This window comes from Myotis daubentonii, chromosome 4 (genome assembly GCF_963259705.1).
Source record: "Myotis daubentonii chromosome 4, mMyoDau2.1, whole genome shotgun sequence".
NCBI lineage: Eukaryota > Metazoa > Chordata > Mammalia > Chiroptera > Vespertilionidae > Myotis > Myotis daubentonii.
Window position 1 is genome coordinate 49,747,790 of NC_081843.1, and position 14,665 is coordinate 49,762,454.

General features: G+C 52.1%; 1 protein-coding gene across 3 annotated transcripts in view; it reads left to right on the forward strand.

Moving 5' to 3' along the window:
• Positions 1-14,665, forward strand: part of LOC132233355 (colorectal mutant cancer protein) — a 238,117-nt gene that overhangs the window by 208,176 nt on the left and 15,276 nt on the right. For all 3 annotated transcript variants that reach the window (XM_059693891.1, XM_059693892.1, XM_059693893.1), the window contains 2 exons: positions 9,105-9,339; positions 12,849-13,055. In XM_059693891.1, coding sequence (XP_059549874.1) covers positions 9,105-9,339; positions 12,849-13,055 — 442 coding nt within the window. The remainder of the gene's footprint in view (positions 1-9,104; positions 9,340-12,848; positions 13,056-14,665) is intronic.

The window sequence follows — 14,665 nt, forward strand, 5'->3', positions numbered from 1 at the left end:
ATGAAACTTCTGAATGAAACCTTTTTTAGTGATCTGCTCTTTGCTTGCCACCAAAGCCCTGAAAACATGAATACCTTCCCTTTCCATACCAGCTCTCAGTCTAGGAAGTACTTTGTTAGGAATTCTTACATGATAACTAAATCTTAAAAGACAAGAGGGTAACGTACCCCCGTTTTCACAAGTGAAAAAACCTGGGCTTAGAGACATGTAAGTGACTTGCCCATATAAGGTCACAGGGCTGGTAGACCAGAGGGAAATCGGGGCTCAAACCAGGACTTCAGCACCAAGCGTATCATTGTTCCCACTCTACCAGGTTGGACCTCATGACATTAAAACACAGTGTTGTCCTGCTGCCGAGGCTCAGTGATTGAGCATCGACCTATGAACCAGGAGGTCACAGTTCGATTCCCGATCAGGACACGTGCCCGGGTTGTGGGCTCAATCCCTGGGCCGGGGGGGAGGGGTGGGGGTGCAGGAGGCAGCAAATCAATGATTCTCCCTCATCATTGGTGTTTCCGACTCTCTCCCTTTCCCTTCCTCTCTGAAATCAATAAAAATATATTTTTAAAAACACACACACAGCCCTAACTGATTTGGCTCAGTGGATAGAGCCTTGGCCTGTGGACTAAAAGGTCCCAGGTTCGATTCCAATCAAGGGCATGTACCTTGGTTGCGGGCACATCCCCAATAGGAGGTGTGCCAGAGGCAGCTGATAAATATTTCTCTCTCATTGATGTTTCTAACTCTCTATCCCTCTCCCTTCCTCTCTGTAAAAAATCCTGGAAAACCACACACACACACAAAAAAAAAAACACCCAGTGTGTACTTGCAGATTAAGTGACTAGAACCACATAAGGATAGATTGACTCTCAAGAGCCGAAGGAGAAATAAATACTGATGTCTCCTTGGTGCCTGAGAGCAATTCACTGTTTCTGTCTCTTTCCCACGGCAGGACACAGTCATCTGCCCAGGTGCATCCATTTACCTGTCCTGGCCCCGGTGCCTCAGGAAAGGGGACATCCCCGACGAGGCACTTGGCCAGGTGCCCACAGACACAAGAGACTCATTTTCTCTCGACTCCACCAACAATTGTCTTATTCAGTGAAGCACAGATTATAATTTATTTTTTTCTAAAAACCAGATTCTTCTGTCTGAACTCGGAAAGCAGATGATCTTCTTAATGGCTTTTCCAGATGTGTGCAATCCATAATTTCCGTGTTCATTTAGAATAGAATGTCGTTCTCATCTTGTCAGTGATCTTGCTGTTGAATTAGTGAGCATAAGAATTGGGTTGACAGGAAATGTGTGCTATTCCAGTAGCTTATAAAGCGAGTGCTACAGATTTTTGCTCACACCTCCCAAACCCAAAAATAATTTTGTTGTTTTAATCCAAATCAGAGACAAATTTGGAGTCAGGAATGGGAAGTCTCACCATTCATTTAATGGAAATCCTGGTTTTGAAAATTTATTAGAAATACTGGGGCTGAAACCGGTTTGGCTCAGTGGATAGAGCGTCGGCTTGCGAACTGAAAGGTCCCAGGTTCGATTCCGGTCAAGGGCATGTACCTGGGTTGCGGGCACATCCCCAGTGGGAGATGTGCAGGAGGCAGCTGATCGATGTTTCTCTCTCATCGATGTTTCTAACTCTCTATCTCTCTCCCTTCCTCTCTGTAAAAAATCAATAAAATATATTTTTTTTAAAAAAGAAAGAAATACTGGGACATAGATGAGCCTTGATTTTGAGGCAATTTTCATAAAGACACTTACTTTTAGATCACACATCTCAGCAGGTCAGACCCATTCAGCACACAGCCCCTTTCCAAGGGTGAGCTCACTGAAGAAAGGCCCTCACACTAGTTTCAGTCACCAGTGGGTCTTCCCATCAAAGAACAGAGGACTTCAGCTCAGATTTCACTCCGTTCTTCCTAAAAGTTCACTTTCCCACACCCACCCAAATCAGAGCAGCTCAGAGTGGATACAGAAGAACCACACACAGGGCTGTCATGTGCACCCACATTCTCAGGTCATGGCACAACTAGACTACTTTATGCTGAACATGGGCTCAAGCCACCAAGCCCTTCCATCTAATAATTCATTTTGTTTGTAAATCTTGCCATTCTAGTTCAGACATCCTCCCATGTGCAGTTTATGGAAGAAAGAAAGAAAATGGGCTTTCTGGGTTGGGCTCTCTTTATGTGGCTCCGTTCATCCCCATTCCCCCACCGTAACCACTGGCGTAGAGAATTCCAATCAGAGTATCCACCAGCTGCTCCTCAGGGTCTCAGGAAAGAAATGCTGAGTGCCAGGCCCCAGTGCGTTGCCTGGCAGCACACGGACAGCTCCTGATGGCAAGAGGGTCGTGGTTTTGGAAAGGAGCACAAGAGTAGCGACCAGCAAGGAGAATAAAACATGATAACTCCCGACCAGCATGGCTCAGTGGTTGAGCGTTGACATACAAACCAGGAGGTCATGGTTTGATTCCCAGTTGGGGCATATGCCCAGGTTTGCAGGCTCAATCCCCAGTAGGGGGTGTGCAGGAGGCAACTGATCAATGATTCTCAGCATTGATGCTTCTGTCTCTCTCCCTCTCCCTTCCTGAAATCAATAAAAATATATATATATATATATATTTTGAAGTGGCAGCTAGCCCATCAGTTGACTGTTGGCAGGAACCCAGGGACACTGCTGTTTTACTCTTGAAAAGAGCCCTGGCCTCATCCGAAGGTGTAATCATCTTAATGGACAGTAACTAGGTAATGTTGGTTGCCTGGAGCACTTTGTCAACATTATCACAGCAGAGAGGCAAATGGACTAAGCTGTTGGAAATGGGAATTCTTAAACCCTCCCTTTCTGTCAAGCGTCACAATTTCAGTTCATTTGGTAGAAGCACAGTCATCTATCTCAATCTACAAAAGGACGTGTGCCTAAGACAGAATGAGCCCAGCAAGCCTCTGGCCGAGACTAGAATTGAGTCCCTTTTGTCCCCTATCAGGTGGGGACCATGGTGTGAGAATGGGGATTGCAGCCTTGTGGTGAGCCCTGGGCACTGCCAAGGAGCCAGGATGCCGCCTGGCTGACCGCCCTGGGCAAATCCCGAAACTGGAATGGAGGCCAGTGGAGCTCAGGATGCCCAGCCCTCGCCCTCTAAGCTCGTCTTGATTAAGATAGAGGCTCCTTGGGGACGGGAATCATGGCCACTGAAAGGATGAAGGGACTGAAACAGCCACCCGGTTAGGACAGGCCCGTGCCGCCATCAGCAGCAAGCTGCAGGGAGTAAGAGTCGGACCAGACCCGGCTGCTGTAACCATCACCTTTCCGTGTCTCTGAAAAACATCTAAGTCTCAGAAGAGTTCATTGGAAGCGTGGAGTTCACGCTTGCAGGTGTTTGGAAATCCTAAAGTCCCGCTCAGACCCATTCCCCACCACGCCTGCGTGGTGCGCGGGCCTCCGGCTCAGACACCTGCTCAGTCACTTATCTGTTAGGTCCTATGAAAACTAGGCAGAGACCTGAAATGCGCTTTTTTTTTTAGACCTAACTTCCTGATTTCAAAAGAATTAAATGCTCATTGTAAAAAATAAAACCAGGCATTACATATAATTCTTCATGCTAGGATCCTCACTGGAAAGAATACTGCAGACAGTTTGGGGTATATGCCCACAGATGGTCCATTTTTTTTATTAGTTAAGACCCTTAGTTGCCGGTGACAGAAAGGACTGAAATAGCTTGAACAAAAGAGGATCTTGCTGGAAGGATATCGGATCTCCACACAGGAGCCGCATCCCGGGGTGAAGGCAGAGAGGCCCTGGGCACAGCCAGGCTAGCCCACACCCAGCCTGCCCGGCCCCCTTGGCCCCCTGCTGCGGGCGGGCTCCCCAAAGGGCAGGAAACCAGCACACCGCCTGCCTTTGTGCACGAGGCTGACTGGTTTCACTGGTGTGAAAGTAAGAAAATCCTGGGGAGGGACATCTTACCCAGCTGGGCTTAAGGGCCTCCCCCGGTCACCTGTGGCCACGGTTGTTCCCACAGGAGCCACGTGGGTGGAGAAGAGAAGGGGTAGGTCCAAAAAGAAGAGAGAAGGTATGCACTCAGCAGACCAGAACGTGGCATCTTTAAAAGTGTGACACCTCATTTTCAGCCTGATGAGGGTCCTGTCACGTGGACTCCCTTGAAACTTGCTTTTTCCCCTTCACTTATGTTTTTACACATCTTTCCACGATCCCTTTGTCAGCCGCTGCAGTATTCCTTTGGGTGGCAGTCACCGTGTATTTGAACAGCCTCCGCCTGGTGCACAGCCATACCCGGTTTTTCACTGATGGGATGCTGCTGCCCCACCACCCTTGTCCTTGGGCCGCCCCTCTAGTGCTGTTGCTGTGGGACCAGGTCTAAGCAGGATGTGCTGGCTCAAAAATGACTGACGTTGCAAATGGCCAATAGCCCTCTGCGCGTGGTCAGTTACTCTGCAGCCAGGGCCTGAGAGGGCCTGTCCCCCACACCCTGCCTAAAACGGGGGCCCATCCATTTTTTTTCAATTGGGCTACGCGGTAGGCAAAACAATACCTGTGGTATTTTAATTTTTATCGATTATTAGTGATTTGAAAATCGTTTGTAATGTTTCATTTCCCTAATGCCAGGGACATTGTTAGCAACAGTACAGCTGTCAGGACGCACGGTGTCTATCCTGGTGTGTTCCCAGGGACCGAATCGGGAGGAGGGTTTCTGTCTTACAGATGCCTGGTTTCCAGCACCGTTATAATGGCATCTTTAAAAACGGCTGCAAAAATACAGACTCTGTCTCCTCAGTGTCTCGGTTTCTCCCGCCGTGTCTCCTTTCTGGCACCCGGCGGTCTTTGAGGACTTCGGTTATCTGGCAGCAGAGTTTCCCACACCTGCATTTTGTTCTATAATTTTCCCTCATTTAACCTCCACTTCTCTTCCTAGAGAGTTCTGATAACCATTCGAGGGCAGTAGCGACCTCAGAAGTTTGGATGGTGTCTAGTGCTTTTAGTCCTTCGTGACCAAGAATTGTCACGAGAGAGGAATAGAGAGACAGAGAGGCAACCTTCTTCTCGGAGGACCAGAGCCACTTAGGTGTGGCTGACGTGGCCAAGCGTCATGTGCGTGGGCCAACCCCTCCCTCCTGATACCGTCTAAGTCAGTGGTTCTCAACCTTCCTAATGCCGCGACCCTTTAATCGAGTTCCTCCTGTTATGGTGACCCCCAACCATAAAATTATTTTCGTTGCTACTTCATAACTGTAATTTTGCTGCTGTTATGAATCGTAATATAAATATCTGATAGGCAGAATGTATTTTCATTGTTACAAATTGAACATAATTAAAGCATAGTGATTAATCACAAAAACAGTATGTAATTATATGTGTTTTCCGATGGTCTAAGGCGACCCCTGTGAAAGGGTCGTTTGACCCCCCAAAGGGGTCGCGACCCACAGGTTGAGAACCGCTGGTCTAAGTGTTTAGCAAAACAGAAGGCCTGTCTCATGGCACTTTCCTTCTGAAAACAAGCTGCTCCTCACTGGGGGCCAGTAAAACGGCAAAACTTCAGGAAAATTACATCCCTGGTTTTCAAGGCAGAGGAAACACCCTTCTGGCTTTTTCCCAGGACAAGCTGAGGAAGCTCCGAAAAAATGGTTTTTCTTCCTAAAAGCAGGCAAGGGAGTTGTCTTGAGCACAAGGATGAGACATGGTGGAGAAGGGCGGAGAGGATCATCGAAATCAACGGGCTCGAGTCCACCTGCACCCACGTCCTGCTTTGGCCAGGCAGGCAGAGGGCGGGCGTCCCGGGCCTGGGCAGTGCAGGCTGCCCCGGCTGCAGGCACCTGGGTGCAGTGCCCGACACAGGGCAAAGCCAGCGTGAGAGGGCTCAAGCAGAGCGTCACGGAAAGGACACCCCACGTGATCTGGCCCAGCTCCTCGCAAAACCAGAGCAGAACACAGCACTGTGCAGCTCCCCGTCCTGCAGTGGGCTGGGTCTTCGTCTGCAGCCTTCCACAGTCCCTCTCGGAGATCACGTACCGCCTCCCACCCTGCAAAGTGATTTATTCACTCTTGACTACTGAGCTCATCCAGCGTTCCAGGCGGAGAGTTAATGGATGACTTAACCCTTGCCCAGCGCCGGCACGAGCCCTCGGGAGACCGCAGCGCCTTTGTCTGCAGGAGGCCAGAGAAAAGGCCAGTGGCTTCCCTCCCACCATCGTCATGATCATATTCCGCAGTGGAACATTAAGGGCACAAAGCAGGATTGTAATTAACCTCGCCTGGTCTGCTCCCCGCTGGTGTCATGGAAGGGAGAGAGGGGAGTTGGAGGGTTGCGGGCCCGGGCACTTATCTTGAAGTTCAACTTTCCCCTGGTAAAAGCATCGTAAAGCTCTGAGCTTCTGACGGGGGTAGGATCTGTGCAAGAGCTCTTCCGTTTTTTTCTCCTTTCCTTCCTCTCTGAACTCCAAACCCTTAGCAGAGATGGTAAAACAAAAGCCCTACCCTCTCCCCCCTCACCCCCCTGGCTGGGGATCAAGCCCCAGGACCCAGAGGGTTCCAGGCCACCCCAAAGCCTGCCAGCCTCTGGCCACCCTCGCTCCTTGTCCACCCTCACTCCTGTCCACCCTCGCTCCTGTCCACCCTCGCTCCTTGTCCACCCTCACTCCTGTCCACCCTCACTCCTTGTCCACCCTCGCTCTTGTCCACCCTCACTCCTGTCCACCCTCACTCCTTGTCCACCCTCGCTCTTGTCCACCCTCACTCCTGTCCACCCTCGCTCCTTGTCTACCCTCGCTCTTGTCCACCCTCACTCCTGTCCACCCTCGCTCCTTGTCTACCCTCGCTCCTGTCCACCCTCACTCCTGTCCACCCTCACTCCTTGTCCACCCTCACTCCTGTCCCCAGGTGGGTCTTGGTAGTTTCTCAAATCAGGTCAAGCACTTGCCACCTTGCTCTCCCTCAGACGGGTTTTCTGGGTAACCTGGCAGGTGTCCGACACCCCTAGTGGGAGTTCCTGGGTCTAGTGTTGGCGCGGGGGGGTTGGGGGGGCGGGGCTGTCCCTTTCTCCCCCCAGAACAAGTGCTCTGGGGCAGCACTCGCTGGCTCTGCCTGCTTCAGGGCCCATGTCCCTTTCCACAAGCAGGCGACGGGGATCATGAGGATCCCACTTCACCGCAGCCCAGAGAGCTTGTGATTTCCTCTGGGCCATGAAGCTGGGGAGTGGAGGAAGTGCATTTACTCAGGTCTGTCTGGTGTCAGAGACCTGCTTGGAATCACGGGCACCCACCACAGCAGCCCAAGAGTGCAGTGGCCTCTCCCTGGAGAATTGGGGAGGGTCCCATTACCTCACAAGCTAGTGCCGATGCCCTTACCTTCGGGGTAGACCAGTTGTTTGTGGTGTTCATGAGCTCCCTGTCTGAGGAGGAAAGAGTTCTCTGACTTGAAAACAACCCCAAGCCCTAAAATGTTCTCTTCCTCTCGTGCATGACCAGCTTGATAACGTGTCTCACGTGAGAGTGGACTGGCCCTGGGTCACACCTAGGTTATGGGAACGTTACATCTGCTGAGTCAGGGGCCTCGTCACACCTGCTCTAGTGTAAGTTGAGGAGGATGGGCCTGAGCTCAGGGCAGCCAACAGCCTGTGGATGTTACTCCTTGCTCCGGGCACAGCTTCTCGCAACAGGATTCTTGGGAGGATGGGTGTGGAATGAGAAGGCTGTGGCTGGAGTCCAGTCCCACCAGTTTCTAGCCTTTTGACCAGACAAGCCATTTAATGACTCTGAGCCTATTTCCAAATCTGTAATGACAGAGATGACAATGCGTACGTGGCCTGTTTTGATGGGAGCTCGGGGTGCCTCTTTGCTCTCCTGACATCTTTCCAAAGCCAGTTCTGTGAGGGCCACGGCAAGCATGGGCAGGTCCAGTGCAGGTCCCGGGAAAGGGCGGTAGGTCCACACTGGCTCAGATACCCAAGGCCTGGCTGGGTGGAGTGGGCCACATTCTGAGCCATTGGAGCTGCCTGCCCACTGCTGGCAAAGGCCAGACCCTCCTGAGGGCCATAGCCTCGGTTTTCCCAACGCGCTCAGCCTCATGACTGCAGCCCCTGCCCGGTCACCATGCAGTGTAGTGGCCAAGGGCCCTCTGGACCAGTCTGAGTCCCTGTGGTGGACATTATACTCGGTCATTATTCTGGAGGGATGCTGGGGAGGCCTGGGAGCACGCCGCTTTCTCCGTTGTTGTGGCAATATTACACTCGCTATGGTTTCCATGGTACAAACCTTCGCTCTTCACTGTTGCTCCTCCTACGTCTCACCCCGAGGGGACTGCTGTCAGCAGTCAGGGACACGTGTGCACATACATGTATGTATGCATACACACAATCTATGAATCATGCCATAGGTATTCTGTTTTTCAACTTGCTTTGTTCCCTTAACACAGTGGTCAGCAAACTCATTAGTCAACAGAGCCAAATATCAACGGTACAACGATTGAAATTTCTTTTGGGAGCCAAATTTTTTAAACTTAAACTATATAGGTAGGTACATTGTTATTAACTTAATTAGGGTACTCCTAAGGCTTAGGAAGAGCCACCCTCAAGGGGCCAAAGAGCCACATGTGGCTCGCGAGCCTCAGTTTGCCGATCACGGGCCTTAACATATCCCTTTTTTAAGTCCTGTCTACATATACACCTATATTTATGACTCACGTGTGATTTTTACCCTATTTCCTCACTTAAAACATCACCATTGTCGTAATTACTACTCTAATGTCTACATAATTTCCCCCTTTTTTGCTGTGTACTGACTCACTAAATCCTCTATTCCATGAAACGCCTTTGTGTGTATCTCATTGCTTTTGTGGAATTACTTCCTTAGGATTCACTCCTAGGGCCCGCACTGTTGTGCTAAAGGGTATAAATATTTCTGTTATTTTTCACATTCATTTCCTAAAAGGTGGTATCAATTCACTATGCCATGAAGAATGCCTTTTCCCCCCTGGACTGCCACCTAAATATTGTTGGAGAGACCGGGTGTGGAGAAGAGCGAGGAGAAAGGACCTGGTAGCGGTGACTTGGAAATGTGATGGCTTCTCCTTGTCTGTCTTCTCAGCACGACCAGCTCCACGGCCAGCAGCTGCGACACGGAGTTCACGAAGGAGGACGAGCAGAGGCTGAAGGACTACATCCAGCAGCTCAAGAACGACAGGGCGGCGGTCAAGCTGACCATGCTGGAGCTGGAGAGCATCCACATCGACCCTCTCAGCTACGATGTCAAGCCCCGGGGAGACAGCCAGCGGCTGGACCTCGAGAATGCGGTGCTGATGCAGGAGCTGATGGCCATGAAGGTATGGGGGTGGGGGGAGGGTTCGAGAACTCTGTTCCCGTTTACTCCACTGTCATCGGGAGCAGGAGAGAAAGGCCCCTGAGACAGGTCAGCTGATGATGAGAAGTCAGCCCTTTCCTGCTCAGAAGCCTCTCCCAGGGGAACCCCAGCGCCTTGTAGATACGGACAGTTCCAGTCAGGGGCTCCCTTGGCCAGGGGTGTTCCTGGAGGGGTGAGCTGGCCGCCTCGTTCCCCAGGAGAAGCCACCTCAGACCTCTGCAGCTGGAGCAGCCTCTGAGGCCAGCGAGCAGGGCAAGGCGGAGGGCAGAACTTGGATGAGAGCCGTTTCCTGACACCCTTGTCCCTTGGGTGCCACATAGACCCTGCTCAGATCACAACACCCGCCGGCGCGGTTTGCTAGGGCTGCCCAGTTAGTGTTTCCTGGTGGATCTCCGGCAGCGCATCCTGGCTGAGGCGGTGTATCTGGGGCAGGGGGTGCTTTCCGGGACAGCGGGTGCCCCTCACCAGGAAGTGTTGGTTAAGTGGCCACCCTTCAGCAGTGCACATTGCTCATTTCCAGCCAGGGGTGCCAGGCACAGCCTTCACCCGCTACATGCTCTCAGGAGGCAGCTCTGGTACGATAAAGATTCAATCTGGGATGTCTTCCCCGTTCTTGGCACGGAGCTTGGAATTTCCTGAGGGACAGGAGGGTCTTGGTTAAGTCATGAGGCGACGTGGAAGGCCCCCGATAGCTTCAGGACGGAGGTGGTCACCATACAGACCACGCACGTGATGAGAGGGTTGACACTTTCAGCCTCTTGACCTCCAGGGAGGGGAGGAGGGCTGGAGATTGTATGCCATTGTGTGGCCAGTGGTTTAGTCAACCAGATCATGACACCCCGATGAGAACACTGCTACTTGAAAAAATACAATGTGGACACATCATGGAAATTTCCTAGAAGAGCAGAAATTATAGAAAGCTTGGAGAGGAGCGCCCCATCAGACCCTGATGGGGGCAGTTGTTGCCAGCGTCTGGCCCAGCCCCCAGCATCAAGTCGGCGCCCCTCCCCGCGTGTCCCAGGGTGTGCGAGGACTCGCTCACCGTCCCAGCTCTGGCAGAAGATACGGGTGCATTTCCCCATTTCGTTCCAGACTCGCTGCTGAGAAACTCGAGTTTCCTGGGGGTTTTACCTCTTGTGTATGACCTTTCATGAACACCTTTTCATTTCCAGTGATTCACTCGGCTCCTTTTCAGATCCATTCCTCTTTCTTTAAATATCCTATCCTCATTACAATTCCTCTTCCTTTATCCCTTTGTTTTAAATATTTATTTTCTAATTTTTCACTTGTTATTTCTGGTTCTTACAAATGCTGCTTCTGCTTTAACCCGACTCACTTCCACTTTCTCTCTGTGTTTGGGGGAGAACGTTTGCACCAGCTCATCTTCGGTGACGCCGTGTCTGCCGCGGGTCCTCGGGCCCCGGGGGGTGAGTGTCCTGGCTGGTGGTTCTGCGCTTAGATGTGTTGGGACCTGAGGGCACGAGAGGTTAGGTTCCTTTTGTTACATGTTTGGCTTAGGATTCCTGTTCCACGTCCACGCATGGCCCAGTGGTGGTTCTGATTCCTCCGAGGCTTCTCTTTCTCTCCCACCCAGAGCCAGAGCAGCGGCCAGTTCTCCTGCCGCATCTCTGGAAAGGAAACTTCCTCGTCTCTGATTCTAGGCCGCCCTCTGAGTCCTGGCGTGTCGGGTCTCAGTCCTGGCTCTGCCCTGCCCTTGAGTGGGTGCTACAAGCCCAGGTCCCGGGCCTCCATCTGGGCTGAGCTCCGTTGCCAGCACAGTGGCCGCCTTACCTTTCCCTGCAGGCGTTTCCTCTCCCATCGCCGGCACCCACCTTTCCTTCTTCCAGGCTTGCCTTCACATTTGTGCTGGATCTGACTGTCCACGTTAGCTCAGTGTGCAGAGTTCCCAGGACCTTCAGAATCCTGTGCTTTTGGCAAAAGATTAGAAGGGCTCAGTGTATGAAAACCCTTCATTCTGGTTTTATGTCTCATCTTCAGGAAAGGTTTGGCATCTCCTCTTGGGTAGTCGCTGGGCACATTGCCTTCTCCGTGTCTAATGGCCCCCAGTCCTGAGTATTATAAGCTGTGATGGGTGCCCGCTAGGTTCTTCCCCCTGGGGCTGGTGTATCCAGAGCAGCGCACCAGGCGTGAGGCTTATCATCTCAGGTGAGGGTGACTCTGGGGTGACTCAAGTCCGTGACCGGAGCGAATCCCTGTCAAGGCAGTGACTCAGCATTGGGAAGACTCCCTTTAAGTAAGGTCATGGAGGCAGCTGGGAAGCCTGGTGGTCATGTGATGGTGGGCACGGGCTAGAGCTTGGTGGCTAGGAGCCTGGGTTCTGAGCAGATGGCCTGGCTTCACACGCTGGCCCACAGTTCACCCAGTGGGTGCATTCCCTCTGCGTGCCTCATTGTTCCATCCATAAATGGAGAGACTCATAATACCTACCGGAGGTTGGAAGGATTAAATGACTTACTTTGTATGAACATCTAAAGCAGTGGTTCTCAACCTTCCTAATGCCGCAACCCTTTAATACAGTTCCTCATGTGGTGGTGACCCCCAACCATAAAATTATTTTCGTTGCTACTTCATAACTGTAATTTTGCTACTGTTATGAATCGTAATGTAAATATCTGATATGCAGGATGTATTTTCATTGTTACAAATTGAACATAATTAAAGCATAGTGATTCATCACAAAAACAATATGTAATTATATATGTGTTTTCCTATGGTTTTAGGCGACCCCTGTGAAAGGGTCGTTCAACCCCCAAAGGGGTCGCGACCCACAGATTGAGAGCCGCTGATCTAAACGGTGTTGCGTGCTCACCAAATACGGGTGCTTATTGTTGTCGGGCTCTTGGTTCCAGCACGGTACTGTCCCATTTTGGAGTCACACTTAATCTCCACAAAAAACTCTACTCTGGGTTCCCTAAGATACTTTGAGACGTTACTCATCAGTAAGTCACCGATGAAGGACTCTGTTTCTGTTGCTTTCATTTGGGGACGGTATCTTTGCCAGGGGCGCTCCCTTTCTGTCTGACTCAGGTACAGGGCACCAAGGTTGCCATCAGGGGTGAACAAATATGTGGGTTGGTGCCTTGGAAAATGGCAAAGCAGACCCTACGTTTTGTGGGCGACCCTCCTGTCTAACCTCTCTGACCGCTTAGTCTCCGCACACTGGACGATTGGGTCCCACCCAGGCAGGGGGCAGGGACGGCAGCTGTTAGAAAGTTTCTCCTCGTGGTGACCAGAATCTGCTTGCCTGGATCTTCTGTTCACTCATCTCAATTCCGGTCCATAGGGGACAGCGCGGGATTGTCCACAGGGCAGTCCTTCACGTGCCCTGGGACAGCTGTCATTCTCCTCCCGCCCTTGTCCCCAGTGCAAGGGAATAGCTGCCGCGGGTCCATGCTTATAGCCGCAGGCCCTCTCACTTGCCTGCCCTCCCCGCCCTGTGTCCCTCTGTAGGAGGAGATGGCTGAGCTGAAGGCCCAGCTCTACCTGCTGGAGAAGGAGAAGAAGGCCCTGGAGCTGAAGCTGAGCACGCGGGAGGCCCAGGAGCAGGCCTACCTGGTGCACATCGAGCACCTGAAGTCCGAGGTGGAGGAGCACAAGGAGCAGCGCACGCGGTCCCTCAGCTCCACCAGCAGCGGCGGCAAAGACAAGCCTGGCAAGGTAGGGCCAGGGGGCTCGGGACCCCAGGGCGCGGGCCTCACTTCCTGCCCCCTTCCCACCACTCACTGCCATGTGGGCAGGGCCCTGGGCCTCACTCTCCTTACTGGTGTAGGACCTGCAGGCCCTTCTAGTTAGCTAGCAAATGCTGGCTCCTCCTGCCCTCGGTTTGTTTCAAGGCACATGGGACTGCTGGTCTAAGGAGCGGCGGCTTCTCACAGCCCGCATGTTGTGGGGGGAGCGGTCGTGCCCCTGGGACAGAAGCCACTTGCTGATGCCACGTGGCCATGAACTGTCACCCCTAAACAGCTAAGACTTTGGAGCCTGCTGCCCAACGCGCCACAGCTGCACCCTGCTCTCCTCTCCCTCCTCAGGAGCCAGGGCGCCCGTAACGTGGCTCCCGCGGAATTGTGACTTGGTCCTGGCCAGGCGCTGGGGGCAGTTCTGGGTGTATACTCCAGTGGGGACACTGTGGAGCAAACAGGATCCTAGCACAGTGACAGAATGTCCCAGTGGGAGGATCGCTCCCACATGTGCTGGGAGGCTGCAGCCCAGACGCGGAATCGGGTTTGGGGGTTCGGGACCAGTCTCCTGAGCTGAGACCCTGTGGAGAGTGGGATGAAGAGGGTTGGGGGGGAAAGCAAGTCCACTCCAGGCGATGGAGTGCCTGGAGGGAAGAGGGATGGACACGTTGGCTGCAGACCCAGCCGCTGTGCTCTCCCAGGACAGTGAGGAATCGCTGGAGGGTTTGCCCCGGGGTGACACAGCGTGGGCTTTGGGAAGGTCACCTGGCTTGCCAGTGCACCGTGCAGCTTCTGCCCCCGTGGGCAGGGCCTGCGCAGTGCTGTTTCATAGAGTAGTCCCGGCTCGGGGAGCTGGTTTCCTGTTCCATGCCTACCCCGTGAAACTCTCTGCAACCCTGTTTATTAGCAGTCACCTGGGGACAGAGCCCAAGAGACAGAGCCCCAGTGTGTGAGCTCTCAGGGTGTGGTGGGAACGGCTCTCGGGGGCTCTGCCAGAAGCCCACAGAGCCTTTTCCCCTCCATCCTGGTATTTATTTTGACTGAGGGAAGCACTGTTTTTGTGGAATGGCTTCAAAGTACAGAAATCTCTTTGATGGAAAAGGCCGGATGATTTTTTTTTAACGTTAAGGAGCATATAAAAGTATGTTGTTCAGGTAATGAAGCTAGAGTAAGCTGATTCTCTTGTCCTTCAAATATTGGAACCATTTACAGTTTCAATAAAATCTCCCTTCTGGGCTATTCATTTTCCTTACTTGTTGGTAGATGAAGCAGACTGTCCAGAGCCAGGGCTGGAGAACTGTAAGGAGTCAGTCAATCCTTCAGTGTTCGAGCCCTACGGACTCAGCTGCACCTCCTTATCATGGCCACTGAAGAATTGCAGTGCGAAGGCAGAGACTAAGGGCATCAAATGGTGTGGCGGGGTCCTACTAACACTTCATTTACGGACTCTGAAATGTGAATTTCGTACGAATTCTACACATCACAAAATATTTTCTCAATCTTTTGACATGATTTTAAAACAATTCTTAAGCTGTGGGCCTTATAAAAACAGGTGGCAAGACAGATTTGGGCCCAGGACATCCACTCTTG